Here is a 22,655-nt window from a genome sequence, read left to right on the forward strand (position 1 = left end):
TGGCTGCGACCACCAATTTCTAGCTGAGGACCATTTCCCCCTTCTCTGTCCCTACCTTGACACTTTGTTCCTCTCTCCATCCCATTAGAGCCTGAAATGTTCAGGCCACAATTACCTCCCCTGCTTCAAGCACCTCCTTTGTGATGCATATTAACTTGGGGTTATGTTTCCTTTGTTGGAGACGTGCGGCTTGTGTCCCAGGAGCAGGTTTGCTTTATTGTTCTTGCAGATCTGTACTGCTGGGTGCAGCTCAGCGGAAGCCATCAAATTTGTGCCTGACTGATGCTGACCTGGACAACTGCTCAGACCCCCAGCAGATGGTGGTACAGGGTCTCCATCGAGCTGGAACTAATAGCCTGCGCTGTTTCTCTTTTTGTTTCTGAAAAGAAGCCGGGCTGTGAGTTGCCCTCCTTTCTGTGACAACAGCTGTATACATGGCAAAAGCTGGCAAAATGCTAACTGTCACTTCAGGGACGTCTTCGCTGCCGTTAAGAATAACTCCTGGACAGTCAAAATCTCGTCCGAGCAAATTTGATGCGGATGCTTGCGGTTCTTCACACTGTGAGCTGGGACGGGATAGGAGGCTGGGAGTCGCTTCCCAACTCAGGTCCAAACCGACGGGTGTTAAAAGGAGAAAGAAATGAAAACCACCACACGCATTCCCCTTTCCTGCATAATATTTCTTCACAGCTTTAGAAGACCGCAATAAACCGTTTCAGCATTAGCTGTGCCCTTTCTCTTTGGGAAGTTATTTGAAAAGCCTGAGGGCACTGAATCCATTACTGTCCTGCCAAAAAGCAAAACGAAGGATTCTCTTGAAAAGCAATACATATCTCACTTCAGTTGTTGCTGTTTCCCCACCTTACTTGCCGGCAGGACTCAAGGCGCCTTACAATTAAAATAGAAACAACTAAAAACATATATTTAAAAAGCAATAATCAAAAAAACGATTAAACATCAGTGGAATTAAAATATATACACATAACCCTCAGTAGGCTTTAAGGAATAGTTGACTCACATTTAAAGCACATTTAAAGGACTGTAATTTGTTGAGAATGCTGGAAATGGTAGCTCTATGTGGTAGAAACTTTCCATATTTTTTATTTTTGGGGGGGGCGGGGGGAAGTCATGTGCTTTAAATGTGTTTTGAATATGCTTTAAATTTATACAGTAGATCTGCTAACCAGTGCTGAGATTAGCATTCCAGACTATCTCCTCTAACTCTGTCCTCTGCCTTGGCCTTAGATTTGCCTTACATTTCCGCAAGATTCTCATCACGAATAATGATCTGTTGTTTTGTAGCACTATAACATGTAATAATTACAATTATTAAATTCCATAAAAAGCTGCACCTCTGTGAATTCCAGATTCTTTCTAGACAGCTGGTGTGTTTGTGTTTGACAGAAGGATTTGGGGACCACAAGAGAAGGGCATTTGAATGGGAAGTGCGTTGGCAGCAGCAAAGGCTCCATAATTACTGCAAATGGGTGTGCAGAGTGTGACAGATTTGACAACACCCTTGGCTACAGGAAAATTTATTCAGCACCATAATGAGGTAACTAGTAATCTTTTTTAAACTTCTCCCCCTCAACGCAGTGCTTCTCAGACTATCTGGCTAGCGAAGCTGTCTTCCCTCCTGCAGTGTGACCAATACCACATTTGGTCCCTGAAGCCTTCCGCCCAACCTGGGCTGTGGTGGTGGGGTCACCGAGGACTGGAGGACCCATTCTGCAGACCACCACTTTGAGCAGTGATGCACTAGTGAGATTCTCCAACTGCAGTGGTTGCCATAGTTCTCAAGAGACAATGGAGTGAAATCAAACTGCTGTGTTGTTGTTGTTGTTGTTGTTTAGTCGTTTAGTCGTGTCTGACTCTTCGTGACCCCATGGACCGGAGCATGCCAGGCACTACTGAAAGCTATGGTTTTCCCAGTAGTGATGTATGGAAGTGAGAGCTGGACCATAAAGAAGGCTGATCGCCAAAGAATTGATGCTTTTGAATTATGGTGCTGGAGGAGACTCTTGAGAGTCCGATGGACTGAAAGAAGATCAAACCTATCCATTCTTAAGGAAATCAGCCCTGAGTGCTCACTGGAAGGACTGATTGTGAAGCTGAGGCTCCAATACTTTGGCCACCTCATGAGAAGAGAAGACTCCCTGGAAAAGACCCTGATGTTGGGAAACATGGAGGGCACAAGGAGAAGGGGACGGCAGAGGACGAGATGGTTGGACAGTGTTCTCGAAGCTACGAACATGAGTTTGAGCAAACTGTGGGAGGCAGTGGAAAGCACCGAAGTGCTGGGCAGTTTGTTTGTTTTTTAAAAAAATATATTTATTGAGATTTTACAAAAACATAAGTTTACAAAATAGAAAAAAGTCATATAGAAAGAAAAAGAGAAAAAAAAGAACATACAAAATTACATAAAAAAGAAAAAAAGAATAAAAATACAAAATACAAAAAACAAATAGATAAAAAAGAATTAAAAACAAATCCGTTTTTTGTAACTTTAAACTCATTAGCTTGTTTCCTTGGCCTCCTCACACCTCCCCTTTTTGTATTCCCACTTAAATAATCAAATCAGCAAATCCTTACCCTCTTTCGTTTATCTTAACTCTATATCTTAACATATTATAACTCTATATTTTCATCCATTATCAATTCATTTTTGCATATTCTTATTAACTTTGCTGCTAATGCCACTTATTTTCAATCCAACATCATTTTAACATTCATTAATTTTACAGTGTTTCTGCAGATAGTCTTTAAATTTCTTCCAGTCTTCTTCCACCAACTCTTCTCCCAGGTCTCGGATTCTGCCAGTCATTTCCGCCAATTCCATATAGTCCATCACCTTCATCTGCCACTCTTCCAGGGTGGGTAACTCTTGTGTCTTCCAATACTTTGCAATAAGTATTCTTGCTGCTGTTGTTGCATACATAAAGAAAGTTCTATCCTTCTTTGGCACCAATTGGCCGACTATGCCCAGGAGAAAGGCCTCTGGTTTCTTCAGGAAGGTATATTTAAATACCTTTTTCATTTCATTATAGATCATCTCCCAGAAAGCCTTAATCTTTGGGCACGTCCACCAAAGGTGAAAGAATGTACCTTCATTTTCTTTACATTTCCAACATTTATTATCGGGCAAATGATATATTTTTGCAAGCTTGACTGGTGTCATGTACCACCTGTATATCATTTTCATAATATTCTCTCTTAAGGCATTACATGCCGTAAATTTCATACTGGTGGTCCACAACTGTTCCCAGTCAGCAAACATAATGTTGTGACCAATATCTTGTGCCCATTTGATCATAACAGATTTAACCGTTTCATCCTGCGTATTCCATTTTAACAGCAAGTTATACATTCTTGAAAGTATCTTAGTTTTGGGATCTAACAGTTCTGTTTCCAATTTTTATTTTTCCACCTGGAAGCCAATTTTTTTATCCAAATTATAGGCCTCTCTTATTTGATAATAATGAAGCCAGTCTCGCACTTTATCTTTTAATTTCTCAAAACTCTGCAATTTCAATTTGTCTCCTTCTTGTTCCAATATTTCCCAATATTTCGGCCATTTGGCCTCCATATTGAGCTTTTTCTGAGCCTTCGCTTCCATTGGTGACAACCACCTTGGGGTTTTATTTTCCAGTAAATCTTTGTATCTTACCCAGACAGCGAACAATGCTTTCCTGACAATATGGTTTTTAAATGCTTTATGTGCTTTAACCTTCTCTTACCACAAATATGCATGCCATCCAAAAACGTTGTTAAAACCTTCTAGGTCCAAAATGTCTGTGTTCTCAAGAAGCAGCCAATCTTTCAACCAGCAGAATGCTGCTGATTCATAATAAAGTTTAAGGTCTAGCAGGGCAAATCCACCTCTTTCCTTTGCGTCAGTTAATATTTTAAATTTTATTCTAGGCTTCTTGCCCTGCCAGACAAATCTGGAAATGTCTCTCTGCCACTTCTTGAAACAGTCCATCTTGTCCAAAATTTGCAATGATTGAAACAGAAATAACATTTTTGGCAATACATTCATCTTTATAGCTGCAATTCGACCCAACAAGGAAAGCTTCAAATTTGACCATATTTCCAAATCTTTTTTCACTTCTAGCCAACATTTCTCATAGTTATCTTTAAATAAATTTAAATTCTTAGCAGTCATATTAACCCCAAATATTTTACTTTCTTAACTAATGTTAAACCTGTCTCCTTCTGAAACCTCTCTTTCTCAATTGGTGTAAAAATTTTCTCGAGCACTTTAGTTTTTGACTTGTTCAGCTTAAATCCTGCCACATGACCAAATTCTTGAATCAATTCTAATACTCTTTTCGTACTAGATTCTGGCTCCTGTAACGTCAAAACTAGGTCATCTGCAAAAGCTTTCAATTTGTATTGTTTGGCTCCGACCTGAATACCTTTAATCAGACGGTCCCTTCTAATCATATTCAGCAAAACCTCCAGAACCGAAATAAAAAGCAATGGGGAAATTGGGCAGCCTTGTCGTGTCCCTTTCTCTATCTTAAATTCCTCTGTCATCACATTATTGACTATTAACTTAGCCTTTTGTTCTGAGTAAATTGCACTTATACCATTTTCAAACCCTTGGCCCACCCCCATTCCCTGAAGATTTTTCTTCATAAAATTCCAAGAAATATTATCAAAAGATTTTTCTGCATCTATAAAAATTAAAACTGCTTTGGTATTGATGTTCACTTGCAGCTTCTCCAAAATGTTAATTATATTCCTCGTATTGTCAGACAAATGTCTACCTGGGAGAAAGCCGGCTTGATCTTTATGATCTTTAATCTATTAGCCAAGATATCAGCAAAAATTTTGTAATCCACATTAAGCAGGGATATGGGGCGGTAGTTCTTGAGTTGTGTCTTTTCAGACTCAGTTTTCGGTATAAGTGTAATGTAAGCTTCCTTCCACGACTCTGGCGCCTTTTTCCCCTCCAAAATTTCATTACAGACCTCCTTTAGTGGCTGAATTAACCAGTCTTTCAAAGATCTATAGTATTTGGAGGTTAGACCATCCGGCCCTGGAGATTTACCCAACTGCATGTTCTGAATGGCACCTTCTACCTCCTGTTCTGTAATTTTGTGATTCAACATTATCTTATTTTCTTGAGAGATTTTTTGTAATCCATTTGTTCTTAAAAATTGGTCTAAATCAGTCTCTTTCTGTGGCCCTTGTGTATATAGTTGTATAAAATATCTCTGGAAGCACTTTCTAATCTCCAATGGATTCTGTATGTTCTTTCCTTCCACATCCAGATTTGTGATAGTGTTTAATTTTTGTCTTTTTTTCATCTGCCAGGCTAGCAGTTTCCCGCATTTATTAGCCGATTCAAATGTCTTTTGTCTCATTTGCTTAATTTTCCATTCTACTTCCTGATTCATCATTTTCATATATTGTACTTGATATAGCTTTATTTCTCTCAGAATCTCTTGCGACTTTGGTTTCGCTCTTAATTTCTTCTCTCCTTCTTTTATTTTTTCCAAGATTTTATCTTTTTTCTCATTTTGGATTCTCTTCTTTATTGCGTTCTGTTGAATCAGAAACCCTCTCATGACCGCTTTGCTTGCGTCCCAGATTACTCTTTTTTCAACCGTGGTATTCAAATTTATCTCAAAATAATCTCTCAAGATTTTTTGGGCCTTCTTGGTAACCTCTTGATCTCTAAATAAGGTGTCATTCATCCTCCATCTGAAGGAACCGATTGGTGTTAGTTTCATCTCCATCTTCACCGCATTATGGTCGGAGCAAGTTTTTGGGCAAATTTCCACTTTTCGAATCTTAGGTGCCAGTCCTCTAGTTATCCATATTTGGTCAATTCTTGTCCATGTCATTTTGGCTTCAGAGAAGAATGTTCCCTCTCTTCCAAGGGGGTTCTTAGTTCTCCAAATGTCAATCAAGTCCATATTGTCAGTCAGTTCAAAAAAGATTTTTGGTAGTCTCCCATCTTTAGTTACAACCTGTCTCTGCGACTTGTCCGTATTTGTAGATACCACTCCATTCATATCTCCCATAATAATGTTGTAGTCCATATAGTCAAGCAATGTCTCATGCAATTTCTTGAAGAATTCAGATTTCCCCTCATTTGGTGCATACACTCCTACAATCAGAAATTTTTCTCCTTGTGATTGAATCTCAATTGCCACAAATCTTCCTTGTTCATCTTTAAAAACAAATTTTGGTGATAGGCTCTCTTTGGCATAAATAACAAGTCCTCTCTTTTTAACCTTGTCCGATGAAATAAACTCTTGACCCAATCTTTTATTAATCAGTACTTTCCTGTGAAGCCTTATCACATGAGTTTCCTGTAAACAAATTAAGTCCAATTTTTCCTTTTTCAATAAATGAAAGACTTTCTTCCTCTTCTCCGGGGAATTAAATCCATGAATGTTCCAACTTAATAATTGCAGAGACATGGTGTGGTTATTCTATTCTCCTCCCACTGCTCCCAAAAGTTCTTCTTGTTCTGACGGTGGTATTGCTTTTTTTAGTTTGTCCAGTCCCAAAGGTGGTGGTACTATGTCTAGTGCTCCTGATCTTAAAGCTCTTAGCTCTTCTAGTACTTCTTTTTGCAGGTCTTCTTCGTGGTCTCTCAAAAATTTTCCCTTATCTTCCACTGATCTTATTTTGAACTTTTTCCCTTTAAAGGTAAAAGATAGTCCCTGGGAGAATTCCCACCTAAAAACAATTCTGTTTCTTCTCAGTAGGGCCACCAGATCTCCATAGTTGGTTCTAAGATCCAATAGATGTTTCGGTATATCCTTAAAAATCTCCACTCTCGAATTGTTGATCTCCAAAGTCTTCTGGAAGTGCGCACTCAGTATTTTATCTCTCTCTTCTTTCGTTCGGAGGGTAACCAAACAGTCTCTCACCCTGTTTTTTCTCCCTCCTCTTCCAAGTCTGAATGCACTTACTATCTTAAAGTCTTTCTCCACCTCCAAATTCCAAAATTTTCCAAATTCCTGCGTAAGGTAGTCACTTAGGTTATCTTTTTCAGATTCCGGTACTGCCCTAATCCTCAGATTGGTCTGTTTCTCCCTCAGTTCAATCATAGACAGAAGTGACTGATGGTCCCCAATCTGTTTGCGCATAGGTTTTATTTCTTCCTCTACAGCCACTGCTTTTTCTTTTGCTTCCTCAGCTATTTTTCGATTAGACGCAGATTCTTCCAGCAATTTTTCAATAGATTCTGTATTGGAATTCACCTTCTGTCCCAGATTATTAATGCTGGCAGTATTCCTGTCTATTTTAGTTGATTGTTCCGTGACTTGTTTGCTTAGGGCTTCCAATTTTTCATAAATTTTATTTAACACAGAAGTAAAATCCCCTTCTGAAGCCATTCCTTTTGGCCCAGCTTGTGCAAAGTCTTCCCCCTGTGTCACAGGAGGGCCGGGAACAGATGATCTATGTTGCTGGGAAACAGTGCTGGGCTGCTGCACTCTAGCCTTGCCCGATCTTGTTGTCCTATCAGTCATCACACTTTTGTCTATGAATCAAGGTCGATCCCACGGTCAAGTCTTACCGTGGAAAATCCCCAAAGTCAAGAATGGAAAAATCCCCCAGCTGGATGTGCAGTTTCAATGTTCCTCTAGGGGGACACTGTAGCAGTCATTAAAGTTACAATAAAGAATCTTTTCCAATTTTCCTAAATCCCCCTCAGGAAAACAAGCAACAGTTTCAAGTCCAGAGAAGACCTTCAACAAGTATCTCCTTTGCAGAGTTGGCCATTAAAAAGTTACATTGTCTATAAATAGTGCGGCTCTCAGTGCAACAATTCTAGTGGACCTGGCAGTCCGTTCCCAGGAGTTAGATAATTATCTCTATTTTTTCCAGAAGTAAAAAAGTCACTTTTCCCTCTCCCCCCCCCACTAGCCTGGGGGGGGAGTTCTTTTACTTTGATGTTCGGATTTGGAGCTTTTATAACACCGCTCTCTAGGTCTTTAGCTTAAAGAGTCTTTGCTTTGAACTGTGTACAGAAAGTGGAAAGGCGGACTTCCTGTTTACACCTTCCCGCTTCAGTGCCGAATTAATCCTTTTTTTTCTCCTTTAAGTCCCAATTCTTAAACTTCACCTACTCACGGGTAGTTGTTTTAGCAGCCGAATTGTCCCAGGAAAAAGATCAGTGCTCTCCGGCAACAGCTTTGCGGCTTCACCCCACGGAAAAAGCGATCGACTCACCGCACCGCGCCAAGCTCCTGTTGTGCTCCGGAGCCCCTTACGGAGTCCCTTCACTAGTCCGGGGGGCGCTACAGGTGCCCGCCGAGTCCCACGGTCACAGGCTTCTCCTGCCTGTGATTTTCACAAGGGTCTCCGCTTCGCCGTAGCGGACAGACCCGATTTCCGCGGAGCTTCTCCCTCCGAGCTAGAAGGAGACCGCCATTGCCGTTGGCGCCGCCTCCGGAAGCCAAGCCTGGGCAGTTTGTATGGAGGTCATGGACTACCCAGAATACAAGAACCCCTTATTGGCCTCGCTGATGGGGTCCAAAGGAAAGCAGAGCAAGATGTTTGGCACCAGCTTGGCTGCAGGAGTTGCTGGAAGGAGGAGTATAAGGCACCATCCAACTGTCTTAGGGTCTCCATTCTGGATTTGTGTAGTGTTTACTCCTTAACATTTTCTTCTCCACACAGTAGCAGAGGTTTAGGAGCAGACTTTTCCTTCTAGATGAGTGACCTTTCCAGGTTGATAAGTTCCACCTGCCCCTTGCTTCCCTCTACAGCACATGCAGAAACCACCTTCTAGACCATTGGACAAACTCTTGGTCTTGTCCACTCATGTCTTTGCATGCAGGGGAAGTCCCCAATTCACTAAAAGTTTAGACCCATCGAAAACATTCTTTTATATGTGGGGGACTTGTAAAGGGGTAAAAGAGTATTGGGAAATGATCCATAATGAATTTAAAAAATAGTTTAAAAGTACCTTCTCAAAAAGGGACGCGGGTGGCGCTGTGGGTTAAACCACAGAGCCTAGGACTTGCCGATCAGAAGGCTGGCGGTTCGAATCCCCGTGACGGGGTGAGCTCCTGTTGCTCAGTCCCTGCTCCTGCCAACCTAGCAGTTTGAAAGCACATCAAAGTGCAAGTACAGTGGTACCTCAGGTTACATACTCTTCAGGTTACATACGCTTCAGGTTACAGACTCCGCTAACCCAGAAATAGTGCTTCAGGTTAAGAACTTTGCTTCAGGATGAGAACAGAAACTGTGCTCCGGCGGCGCGGCGGCAGCAGGAGGCCCCATTAGCTAAAGTAGTGCTTCAGGTTAAGAACAGTTTCAGGTTAAGATCGGACCTCCGGAACAAATTAAGTACTTAACCAGAGGTACCACTGTAGATAAATAGGTACCACTCCGGCGGGAAGGTAAACGGCGTTTCCGTGCACTGCTCTGGTTTGCCAGAAGCGGCTTAGTCATGCTGGCCACATGACCCAGAAGCTGTACGCCGGCTCCCTCGGCCAATAAAGCGAGGTGAGCGCCGCAACCCCAGAGTTGGCCACGACTGCACCTAATGGTCAGGGGTCCCTTTACCTTTACCTTCCCAAAAAACTCAGAGTCCTTTTTGGGGAGAATTCATGCTGAAATACCCAGGTGTCCAAAAAGTTTATTTATGTATGCTACTCCTGCGGTCCGTGTTTCGTTAGCCCAAATATGGAGAACGAGTGAGGTCCTAACCAAAGAAGAATGGCAACTCAAGTTGACAGAATATGCACAACTTGCACACTTAACATATAGAATAAGAGAACAAGAAGAACATATGTTTAAATAAGATTGGGAAACATTAGGCAGCATTAAGATAAATTCAACAGTGTGAATAAGTTTTGGTGGATGTAGTAATGGAATACTGAATGGTATAGTTTTTTGTAAAATATGCAGGGATTTATGATATGTAAAATGAACCATGGAAAGAGAAGGGAAGTCACTGATATCTTAAGGATGTAAAATGAGTATTTTAAAAGGACCCCTGGACGGTTCAGTCCAGTCAAAGGCAACTATGGATTGCGGTGCTCATCTTGCTTTCAGGCCAAGGGAGCTGGCGTTTGTCCACAGAAAGCTTTCCGGGTCATGTGGCCAGAATAACTAAACCGCGTCTGGCACAACGGAAACACAGCAACAGAAACCAGAGCGCACAGAAAAGACGTTTACCTTCCCGCTACAGCGGTACCTATTTGCACTGGTGTGCTTTCGAACTGCTAGGTTGGCAGGAGCTGGGGCAAAGCAACAGGAGCTCACCCTGTTGCGGGGATTCAAATCGCCGACCTTCCATCGGCAAGCACAAGAGGCTCGGTGGTTTGCTACAGCACTACCTGCGTTCCTTACCTTTAAGCAAGTAACCAGGTTGCATACCTGCTCTGAGAGTGACTGAAAAATCCAATCACACCCAGCATAACAATAAGGCAGAATTACTACCTGCTTTTCCCATTGAGTCTCATTCAAAGAGTGAAGAGAAATGAATCCTGCATATATGCAGCAGGAACTTTCCTTGGCAGACAAAGACTTGGGGCTTGCATCAGATTTATTTTTTGTGCCCTGCAGTTTGAGAAATTCTTCCAGGGCAAATGCTTTTTTCAATTACAAGTAAATATTCAAATGAATAAATGCTAGCAGTGTGTGTGTGTGTGTGTGTGTGTTGGGGTGTGTGTGTAATGCTTGAAATGTATTAAAGGCTGACCTATTTTTTTTCATCCTGTTTTCCTCCCAGTTGGATTTAAGACACATAAATTAAAGGCCCCTTAAAATTATCACCTAGAGACAGTTTATGGCAAAAATCCAGAAGCCATTCATAGCTGAACTGAAGCAGCATGAGCCCAGAGGGAGGGATACGTATTTTCAAAAAGAGAACTTAAAAGGATTATGGATTGTTTCATGAACTTTAAATAGAGGATTTGCAAAAGTCCACTGAATGCAGGAAATGTTCCTTGAATGGAATCAACTTCAGTAATGCAGATACGACAAAGAGCAAGGAAAACTTCATTTTATATATTTACACCTCACCCTTAAATTAAAATAGAGGGAAAATCGAGGTTGGTTAGCTTGCCATAAATAGAATTGGTTTTAGCACAATTCACATATATAGGAGAAATACAAGTTTTTTCACAGACATTACACAAATTAGCGCGTCTTTTTTTTAAACACAAGTGTATTGATAGTGGACTTGAATGCAAAAACCCCATATTTTTTAATGTATTTAAACACAAACCCACACACCTTTCACTTTCTCCTCGATTAATAGTATTAAAAGTTATTTTCTGCTCCTCTTAAGCTTGGGGAAATTTCTCCCCAGAGGCTCACCTGGTGTCTTCATTATATATCTGTAGGTGCCAGGCTAAAACGTTTCCCTTCAACCAGACGTTCGCCTGATGAACATTTATGGCTTTTTAAATGTGTTTGTGGAGCTTATTGGTTTGTTTTTGTTTTACGATGTGTCCTGTGTTCTCATTTTGTATTTTTCTGTTGTGAACAGCCCCAGGGTTTTCAAATGACGGGCGGCAAACAAATCTAAAAATAATAGTAATAGCAAAATAAAGTGAAAGTCAAGTCCTTCCGCCTTAAGTGGAAATGGTAATTATATTGAGGGTCCAATGGAATGAATATCATGACAACTAGTAAATTCTTATCTGCTGCAGCCTTCATCTGCCTTACCAGCCATTGTAATATACCATTTGTTATCTTCCACCTATCTTGCAATTGAGGACTTCTGGGATCATTCTTTGTCTAGCTCCTCCCCTTTGACCTTACCGCCTTGGGTGACCCTACTGGGAGACTCCCAAGGGCTTCGCTCACAAGGGTCATAGGAACGTGCAAGCCCACTCACCACAACAAGGTGACGATCCAGCGAGTTGAGTTTGGGGTGGGTTTTTGGAAGAAGCAATGGTTCTTCTACATCTACTTTGTTGAACTGGTCATGTTGTGTGGATGCCTGAGCATCGTCTTCCGAACTTAAAAATGGAAAGCGTAATGCTGGTGGTCAACAAAAGAGGTTTAAAGACTCTCTCAAGGCAAATCTAAAAAAATGTAGTATAAACACTGACAATTGGGAAGCACTGGCTGTTTGTGCTCCAATTGGAGAACAGCCTTTACCTAGGTGTCATGGACTTTGAAGATGCTTGAACTCAGGATGAAAGGGAGAAACTTGATAGGAGGAAGGTACATTTAGCAAACCCTCACCAAGATCAACACCAAGCCGGAAACCTATTTCCCCACTGTGGAAGGACGTGTGGATCCAGAATTGGCCTCCACAGTCACTTACGGACTCGCTGTTAAGTTTGTGTTCATGGAAGACAATCTTACTCGGCTAGGAGTGATTGCCAAAGAAGAAGATATTGAGGATCGCTGCCCACGCCCAACTGAGCTCACTCTCCCTATTGCAACCAACGAGGCTGACTTAGAGGCAATTCATCAGTGACCCAAATGATGCACAACGCATGCAGGCTTACCCAAATGTAATTAAAAACCAGTTAATCCAATTTTTAAAAATGCACCGGGGTAGTCTGTGGTAACCTGAGGGGAGGGATGCAAAATGCACGTTTAAGAAACACACACAAAGGAGCCTTTTGTTTATTTAAGCTCCTTCACATTCGTTGTTGGCTTCCTTCTCTCTCCCTAAAACACCTCACGCCGCTGCCTCCATGCCCGCAATTCGGAGTCCACTCCTTCCCGCCACCCTTCATGCTGTCTGAAATGGTCCCATCCGATATAGACATGGAAGCATGGGAACGACTGTGGAACATGGATATAAAATTTACAGCATGTTATGGTCTAAGAGAAAATTATATGAAAACGATACATTGATGGTATCTAACACTGAGTAAATTGGCAAAAATGTATAAATCTAAATCAAACAAGTGTTGGAAATGTAAAGGGAAAGAAGGTTCTTTTTATCATATGTGGTGGTCTTTTGGTAAGATTAAAGCTTACTGGGAAATGATATATAATGAAATGAAAAGGATGTTTAAAATAATGTTTGTAAAAAAACAACAACCCCAGAAGCTTTTCTTTTGGAAATTATAGGGACAGAACTACCAAAATTGTATAAAAACTTATTCATGTATGTGACTACAGCGTCAAGAATGCTACTTGCCGCAAAATGGAAAGAAGCAGAAGTCCCAGCAAAGAATGGATACAAAAACTTATGGAATATGCAGAAATGGCAAACTTGCCAGAAGAAGAATAAATCAAGATATATTTTTTTTATAAAGGAATGGAAATGGTTTATGGAATATTTACAGATAAATTGTAAACAGGTAAGAACATTTGCAGGATTGTTGTAATAACATGCAGTTTCATAAGAGTATGTATTTAAAGAAGATGAATAAATGAGCAAATTAAGTTAATTTGGAATATGCAGAAGGTATTAAAAATAAATTTAAGGAACAGCAGAAAGAAGGGGAAGGAGGTCAAGTTTTGAAATGTCAAAATGATTGTAAAATCAGTGAAATCCTATAAACCTAAAAAGTATATATAATATATATTTTTAATGAATGAATGAAATGGTCTCGCCCGCGGCCCTACGCGAATGGTTCGGTCCGTTCTCTCCCACGCCGAAGCCTCTGCGCTCGCTCGGTCAGGCGTAAAGGGAATCCCCCTCCTGCCCCTCCCTCTTCCTATGACCGCCCTTCTCGCGATATCCTTTCTCCGCTTCCCTCGAAGAGGTCTCGCGAGTCTTCGGGCCGAGTTCCCACGCCTGTTGTGTCTGACTTCTGAGACGGGAGAGCGACACAGACCCCCGTCAGTGTGTGTGTGCGTAAGTGACGTGAGTGGGTGGGCGGGGATTTCTGCACGCCCCGCCCCCTTTTCGCTCCTTCGCTCTTGCGATAAGCTTGTCCTCTCCCCCGCGCGCGCGTGCGCGCTGCTGATTTCCGCGGGTAGGCGCGCGCGACGGCTACCTCGGCTCCCTTCTCGCGAGAGTAGGAGTTTCAGCGAGAGTTTGTGGAAGATGGCGCCTGTTGTGACAGGGTGAGTGCGGGGGGGGGTGGCTCTCTCGACATAGTTCCTCAGGGGCCCGTTTCCTTCCCGTCCCTCAGCCGGCCTGCCCGGCTCTCGCCCTTCCGCCACCCGTTCCTCGAGCTCCGGATTCGGGTGGGGTCTCCTTTCTCCTCACGACCGCTGCCGCTTCTCCGGTTGCGGGGGAACCGGAACGGTGCTGGTGGTCGGTCGGTGGTGGTGGTGGTGGTGGGGAGGCCGAGTCGCCTGGGTCCTCGACGGGCCGGGGGTCCGGGTGGCGGGAAAGTCCCGCCTCGAGCCTCGTCGCTGTGGGGGAAGCGCTTCTCGACGCGCGGAGCTCGTTGCTGTGGGGAGAAGCGGGGGGCTTCTGTGGGGAGAAGAGGCAAAACACCCCCCACATGGAAACTGCCTGGTCCTCCGTCTCTCCGGCTCAGTGGTGTTAACACCCCCCCAAAAAAGGAGAGGGCTTTCCACTTCAGGGGCTCTGAGGAACTTGGCACGTCTGCGCGGCTCTTGACTGCTTTTACTTTGGGGGTGCATCTTACCATCTGCCTTATGCAAGGAGGAATTCCATCGTGTTGCCTTGACACTTGCGTGGTGCCCGTGTTGGTGGTGCCTGGAATGAGGCGCAGCCCCCCCCCAAAAAAGTGAGAGCTGTCACTTCAAGCCCCCCCTCCAATGCCCTGCATGGTTAAGCTGTCCTCTTGTGTGTTGTGTTGCATTGCATAACTAACTTCCCCAGCTTCCTTGCAGTGCAGTGCAGGTTGTTGCGTGAAGTTGGTTGGATTGAAAGCAAAGGCTTCCGTATCTTTGCTTTGTGGTGTGCGGTTAATGGGAACGTCCCCCTAGGTGAGTTGAGCTTTGGGTCTTAGTGACATACTGTGCATGTTCCGGTTTTCCTTGAATGGGCCCTAACTCTTACTCTCAGGGTTGTGTTTTTGAGCCCTACAGTGGGCCAAAGGTTCCTTCTTTGCAGGGGGTTGGACTCTGTGATTCTGTCTCAGAAGCTGATGATGCCTTTTTGTGTTGCTTCATGAGGCCCTCCAGTCTTCATTAAAGGTTGCTGCTGCATATCACACGTGTGCTTGACTTAAGTTGTGGGTTGTCTTCTGGCAACAGCATCAGTCCATTGGGGCTTAGAGTTAGCCTTCAAGCTAGCCGGTGTCATTTAGGTCACATGATTTCATTGAAAGCAAATGATGCTTTTTGGTGATTGGGTAGGAATTTGTTGTATAGAGATTTCTGGTGTTCAGACATTACAGAAACAATCTCCTGTTCCAAACTCCGAATGTGTCTGCAGTCTTACGCTATAATTTGCGAAGTGAAAGTATACCACCTCTATTAATTATGGAATTTACTTCAAAGTGTCTTTAAGATTAGTGTGCTGATAGCTTGATTGAAAATATCAGAAAAGTCCTTCAATAAAGTCACTTTCTAATACGCTTTAGTATCACAGTATGCAACTAATATGTTGCTCCCTTCCCCTCCAAAGAAAGCAGGAATTGTTTCTTACAAATTTCAAATTATTTAAGGTTTTAGAGTCGGGGTGTCAAGATGAAAGTAGGCTTGGACTATTTGATTCAGCTATTCTGTGGTTTATAGATTCTTTTTATTCTGGTCATGTATTCAGAGTATGCTTTTTTACTGTTGAGTATAAATTGCTCCTAACATTCTGAACTGAAAAGTAGTTCCTTCTAGCTTTAGATTGTTACAAATTCAAATTGCTTGTAAGTGAAGGCAAGGTAAATGTGTTCCTCAGGATCTAGTTCTCTGCTTGAATAAGTATCGAGTATTGCACTGAACAGTTAATTATTATGATGTTAATATTCCTAGGTCTATTTCTGACACAAAGTTAACATCAAAAATCTTGTGGAATATGTTCTTCTGTCAGTATATTGAAACGTCATAAAAAGTAGTACCTTGCTAATTGAGAGCTACTGTTTTGTGCAGACAGAATTTGACTTCTATCCCACCCTGTTCTTCACACTTTGGGCCTCTTCTGGCTGGATCTTAGTTGCTGCTTTATCACTGTAAAAATAACTTACATATTATTGGGCACTTTGTCATACATAATTTATTATTTTATGTAACACTTCCATTGTGTAGATGCTATGCTGAGACCATTATTAGAGACATAGGTATCATTTTCTTAAGCAGCAGTGCAGCATATTTGGAGAAAATTTGATTGATGGGAGGCTTTGAAATTTACTTTGAAACCTAAGGAGACATTCCATCCGGTGAAAAATAATGCATGGCAGATACACACTTAAGAGGGACGATGGACACCAGCAGGAATATTGGGGGGGGGGTCATTGCCATGCTTTTATAAGATGAACAGCATGCATTCATATCCAAGGATTTAATTTGGTGATACCACATTTTTATAGGGACGTGGGTGGCACTGTGATCTAAACCACAGAGCCTAGGGCTTGCTGATCAGAAGGTTGCTGGTTCGAATGCCTGCAACGGGGTGAGCTCCCGTTGCTTGGTCCCTGCTCCTGCTAACCTAGCAGTTCGAAAGCATGTCAAAGTACAAGTAGATAAATAGGTACTGCTCCGGTGGGAAGGTAAATGGCGTTTCCGTGCGCTGCTCTGGTTCACCAGAAGTGGCTTAGTTATGCTGGCTACGTGACCCAGAAGCTGTACACCAGCTCCCTCGGCCAGTAAAGCAAGATGAGCACCGCAACCCCAGAGTCGTCCATGACTGGACCTAGCGGTCAGGGGTCCTTTTACCTTTCCCTTTTTCTAATCAGTGTTTGTTTGAATACTGTACCCTCTGTAAACTTGTGGAAACAACAATGAAGAACTTGGACAGGTTGCAGAGAGAAGAGGGACATTTGGAAGCTTAGAAAACTGCTTTGCAATGTGAGGTTCCTGCGGCAAAATATTCCTAGGGCAGCCGTTCAACTGTACCCTATAAAGCAAGGGTGGGCTGAAGGTAGATCAAGATCTACTGGTAGATCTTTGACTGATTGTCAGGGTTTTGTACTTTCAGTTGTTTAACAGTACCAGCAAAAATTAGTTTCTTTGCTAAATTAAGACTGCTGAAATAAATAAAAGTAACCGGGAATGTATTTTTGCAGGAAAGGGTTAAAATATCAGTGTTGTTTTGGACTGAAAACCAATTCCTAGGTTTCGAATGTGCTCAGAAGCATTCCCTTATTTTAAAAAAACAACAACCTTATGTCTCTCTTGCACCTAGCTCTCTTGAGTAGATCTTGTGGCGCTAACAGAGAACAAAGTAGACCCAACAAACCTCAAGTCTGTCCACTCCTGCTCTAAAGTATTTGAAGACATGGTATATTTGAGGATGGACTCTTCTGTATTCCTTTTCTAGTGGCCCACCAGTCATTTATCAGCAACGAAACGGCTTCCTCAGTGGAAGGGGATTTGGAAGCAAAGAAATAATATGAGAGTGCAAGTATTACTTCTCCTTGCCTCTATCTGTCATCAGGCAAGTTGACTACCTGCCCCAAATAAAAGTACAACTTGTGCATATATACAGGTAGAGGGGGTGACAGCACACAGAGATGAAGGGCACTGGACTCTGTCAACGTGCTTGAAGAGTTAACACCTGAAAGAGTAACCAGATTTCTAAATGTCCCAAGTGACGGAAGTTTGATACTGGTAAGCTTGTAAGAGACTGCTTAGAACAAAAAATTATAGCTGTAAACTTGTGATGTGTTGCTTGTAAAAGTTGCCTCTCTGATCAGAATACTGTATTAAATTGGTTTACTTCCCCCCAAATAAATCTTGACTTGGTTCAGTTTTTTTAAAAAAGGCATTGGTTTCTTCTTATTTATTTAACCAATTTATAGGCCACTTGATCCTTTACACATCTATATGAAACTCATACAAAAATGTCTCATAGTTTTTTAGAGACTGCCAAGTTTGTAGAGTAGATAGTGCTTTGTAGCCTTTTAAGTATTGTCCCACATTTGTAAAAAAGTCTTACATGGCAAATATGAATTCCTTTTGTGTGAAGAGGTAAGAAGGCTTCTATAATCTGGATCAGTAGTTCTGTGTTTTCTCAGGCTGTTGATACATCACAGATTACTTATACTGCCATGTGGAGGCAAGCAGGTAGGCTTGTAATTCTTGTGGGGTTGTTTGCGAGCCTTTATCAGGGCATATAATGGTTTGTGTCCAGTGTATCTAAGAAATGTCCTCCTTCTTTATGTTCTGTCTTACACACCAAGATTTATCAAGAGTATTTACTGACTGAATTAATTTTGTGCTGTGCAATCAGGGTGTTTATAAAGAGTTTAATTGCTTGACTCATAACTAGGAATCTCTTCTTCCTAGACATTTATTGGAGCCTAAACTGAGGATTTTTCAGAAATACTAAGTAAGTCTTCATCATTATTGTGTCTGCTATTTAATAGTTGAGGTTAGGTAGCACAGAGCTTATTTGCATGTATTTACTTTCTGTTATAAAACCCCATTACAAGTTGAATTGACTGTGAATTAAGTTTGGCTACCCACTGAGATTTGTAGTTGGTCATGCTAAAAATGTGAATAAACAAATAAGCACCTCTGTTTTTTATTCAAAGGGAATGGTTAGGAAATTGGCTGTACAGTACTACAAGTGTTGAGTACTTGGTATCTTACTGTGTTTAGGCACTGTACAGCTATTGAATATATTCCTGAATAACAGTAAAACAAATGAATGAAATAAGATGATGTGCTAAAAAGAGTGGATTTGATAACAGCAGTAGTTGTGGGATCCACAGTATAAACTTACTACCAAACTTATTAACTTTTCTGTCTTCAAATGTAGATAATTTTTATCATTGAAAAATATGACAGTATTACCTGTTTGTTTCTGCATTTGGAACAAAACTTTGTGAACAAAAATATATTTACACAATCCTTTGAAATTCTGACCTTAAATCTTCTCTCCAGTAGCATAAGTCATGAGCCATTGCTTTCACAGTTAATTTGGTATAGGCTTCCCTCCCCACTTCCTATTAAACAGTACAGAATGGGGAGGAATTAGCAAAAGTGGGGGAATGGGTTTGTGGCTGATCTAGTGTGGCTTTAGAAAAATAACCGAACTATTGTCAAATGAAGTAGATTCAGTTCCCCACTGAAGCTGGGTAACTTTTATATGCATCTTATAGGTTATCATCAGTGTTAGAAACTGAGATATGAAAGCTAGCAGCTAAATGGCACCTTCAACCTAGGTTATGGGCGCAACAATGGAATGTCTAGGCACACTTCTTTTACAAGAATACAAAGCTGAAAATGAATGAACAGCTAAAATCTTAATATTCATTTTTCACATGCTCTAGTCCTCATCTGAAGTCTGCAAAAAAAGAAAGCCATGCTTCCCCTGTCCACCTCCCTAATATTCTTAAGAGGGTCTCTCCTATAGTCTGCAGAGAGTGACTGGAAGTGGGGAGGCAGAAAAAGATCCTCCTTTCCTTCCACTCTGCAGTTTTAATCTGAAATCTTCGGCACAGTACTGCGCCCGAAGCTCAGAAACTGCTCACGCTAATGAAATTCCTTGTCGCAAAATGTGCCTAGAATGCTGGTTATCATGATATTCATTTTAGAAAGCTCTTTATGAACTTTTATATTTATTAAATGCTGTAAAAACTAGGAAGCATTATAAGGAAAGCTTTCCTGAGGGAATAGAGAACAGAACAGACTGTTAGATTACCTGATTAAAGAGAGGGGTATGAATGGAGCAGGCAAGAGTGTATATGTATGCTTTTCATTAGCATCTGAGAAGCAAGGTGGCAGCTGTTGGAACAAAGTTTTTGAACTGAAGTGATATACATTCTTGTGTATTGTTGCACATCATCTCGGGCACTTAAAAGTGGATTGGTAATTCATAAACACAATTAACATCACCTTGCCTGTTCTGCTGCTTCTAGTTATTGTTGTCATTGGTGATTTAGATTGGCAGGTGTTGTCATAATGAACTATTATTTCTTTTGTCTTGTTCTTTGGATTGGTAATCTTAGTTGGTGACTAGAGACTAGGTTTTGTAACCTGCTATGGAAAGGTCTTCAGTGTTTGACTTAAATAGCTTCTGGAATGCTCAGGCAGGTTACACCACATAAAACCGGCAGGAAACATGCTCTCTCTAATTTACTGTTCAGAATTTGTACTAATAAATGTATTCACCATTGTGAAGCAATCCTTAAAAAAATTACTCTTCTGTATTGCCTTGTGCCATGTTGAAGTAGTGATCACTCTAAGACACTGGGGCAAGAAGTATGCTTATAAGTATAAAGTGCACAAGCTATTTAGAGCTTTTTAATTTAAAACCATCACTTTAAAACGTGCCTGTTGTGTGTCTTTGAAGAAGTGTGTTAGCTAATTAGGATTCTGAAACATTCCATTATATGTACAACATTAATATTACTTTATGTTGCAGGAGTGGAAATATGTGCAAGAGCTAAGAAACCTTAGGATTTTGGTCATAATTGGATGGTAGAACCAGGATGTCAACTCTGAATTACTGATTATCACATTGCTCTGTTTTTAAATGCAAGCTGTAGAAATTAGAGGGTTCCAGGTGTGTACCTGGGATGGTACACACCAATCCATTAAAATAACATTTTAGTACAAGAAAATCATAAAACCAAAAATATTAATAGAACAAGGGTCAGAATATCGGGAGGTTACTAAAAATATAATAATTCAGCAGCAGCCTAGCTCTTTGAGTAATCATTTCTATAAGCCTAAGAATACTAATGCATCACAATATGATGCCTAAAATCAGCTAGCATAAGGGACAATCTTATCCCCATGGAGAAGGAATTCCATACCTTTTGTGCCACAACAGATAAGCCCTGCTCTTCATAACTACACTGCAGAAAATAGGTGTAAATAGAACTATTGGGTAGGGTCTCTTCCAGATCTTATGCCATTGGTTGGTAGGTACTAGGGGAGCTGTATAGAATTTTATAGACAAATGTTAGTACCTTAAATTTGACTCAGTAGCAAATAGGCAGACAGTTCAGGTATCAAATAGGCAGTCAGCAGCCTCTTCTGCACCACCTGCAGCTTCTGGACAGACTTCAAGGAAAGTCTCACAAAGAGCACATTGCAGTAGTTTAAATGAGAGGTTACCAGAGTATGTATTAACATAGCTGAGCTATCGAAGTCCAGGAGCAACTGTAGCTGGGGAACAAGTCAGAGCTGGACATATACAGTCCTTGCCATCTGGGCTTCAAGGACATATGCAGTCCTTGACGATATCTGGGCTTCGAGTGATAGCAGTGTTTTGCCAAGAGCTATTTACCTGCTCCTTCACGGTGAGTACAACTCAGTCCAGAAAGGGCACTCTACCCAACTCCAGATGCAGGTGGTGCTGTGGTCTAAACCACTGAGCCTCTTGGGATTGCTGATCAGAAAGTCAGCGGTTCGAATCCCCGCAAGGGGGTGCTCCCGTTGCTCTGTCCCAGCTCCCACCAACCCAGCAGTTCAAAAGCACGCCAGTGCAAGTAGATAAATAGGTACCTCTGCGGTGGGAAGGTAAACAGCATTTTTGTGTGCTCTGGTTTCCGTCATGGTGTTCCGTTGCGCCAGAAGCAATTTAGTCCTGCTGGCCACATGACCTGGAAAGCTGTCTGTGGACAAACACCTGGTCCCTCAGCCTGAAAGCGAGATGAGCGCCCCAACCCCATAGTCACATTTGACTGGACTTAACCATCCAGGGGTCCTTTACCTTTATGTTTTTACTGATGACAGTACTTCAGATCCTGGGATGACAAACTTTAAAAAGCATTGGGGACAAAATAGTACCCTATGGAACCCCACAGCACAAGTGCTGGGGAGCTGAGCTGCTACAGTCTGGTACTGGTCCTGCAGATAAGAAGAGTAGAGCCCTGTATTGTGGTGCCTCTAGCTCCTAATCCACAGAACTCATGCCAGTCAATATTATGGTTGGTTCTTTCAAAAGCTGATGAGAAGTCAAGGAGAACTAGCACGGTCTCACTCTCCTGATAAAAAGGTCACCAATCGGGGTGACCGAGGCCATTTCCATGCTGAACCTAGGCCTGAAGCCAGAATGAAATGGGTCTAGATAATCTGCTTCATCCAGACACACCTGGGACTGACTAATCACTACCTTCTCAATCATCTTGCTCCCATAAGGGACATTTTTGACTGTGTGGTAGTTACCTAATATCACTATATCCATGTAGGACCTCCTGAGAAGGAGCCTCACCATCTCCAGAGCAATTGGCTGCACCCTCTTCATCATAGAGAATCAATCACTCCTTAGACCCACTCTCAAGTTGTTCCTGGGTGGCTTTTATTTGCCATAATGACTTAATTTTTTTCAAATTGCTACTGTCTTCATGTCTTAAGAGGCCTTGGAGTGACTAACAAAAAATTTATTTATTTTTAAATACTATTCTGAAAGTGCTAGGAAAATATTTATAATCATTTCTGTAGTGGGATCTTGAAGAATAAGTTAAACAGGCTTAGGTTAAAATAATTTTTGGAGCTTGCTTTTGCTGATATTCTGTCTTCCTTTGGTGTCTAAGCTCCCCCATCTGGCAACACATTGCACTTTTCTTGGCTTTCTGCATCTGACAGTGGTTGGTAGCAAATTCCTTTCTATAATATTACATTACTGCACCACCACGACCACAGGAAACCTGTTAGGTTTCCAAGCACTTTTAAGAGCTTAGTGAAATATTTGGATTCGGGTGAGAGGATGAGCTGCTCCAATGCTGGAT

General features: G+C 41.7%; 1 protein-coding gene across 8 annotated transcripts in view; it reads left to right on the forward strand.

Moving 5' to 3' along the window:
• The window catches only part of RBPJ (recombination signal binding protein for immunoglobulin kappa J region), a 91,758-nt gene that overhangs the window by 37,419 nt on the left and 31,684 nt on the right, over positions 1-22,655 (forward strand). Inside the window, exons 1-2 of one of the 8 annotated variants that reach the window (XM_083630589.1) lie at positions 13,924-13,965; positions 18,259-18,301. The exons of 2 other annotated variants lie outside the window; for them this stretch is intronic. Coding sequence is in view for 2 of the 6 variants with exons in the window: in XM_083630586.1 (XP_083486712.1) it covers positions 13,946-13,965 (20 nt within the window). In the remaining 4 variants the exon portion in view is untranslated. Of the gene's footprint in view, positions 1-1,404; positions 1,556-13,848; positions 13,966-14,021; positions 14,089-16,604; positions 17,581-18,258; positions 18,302-22,655 lie in introns of those variants that run through there. 5 more of the 8 variants (XM_083630588.1, XM_083630587.1, XR_014551987.1 and 2 more) reach the window with 5 other exon arrangements.

Source organism: Podarcis filfolensis (genome assembly GCF_964270895.1).
Source record: "Podarcis filfolensis genome assembly, chromosome: 9".
Classification (NCBI taxonomy): domain Eukaryota; kingdom Metazoa; phylum Chordata; class Lepidosauria; order Squamata; family Lacertidae; genus Podarcis; species Podarcis filfolensis.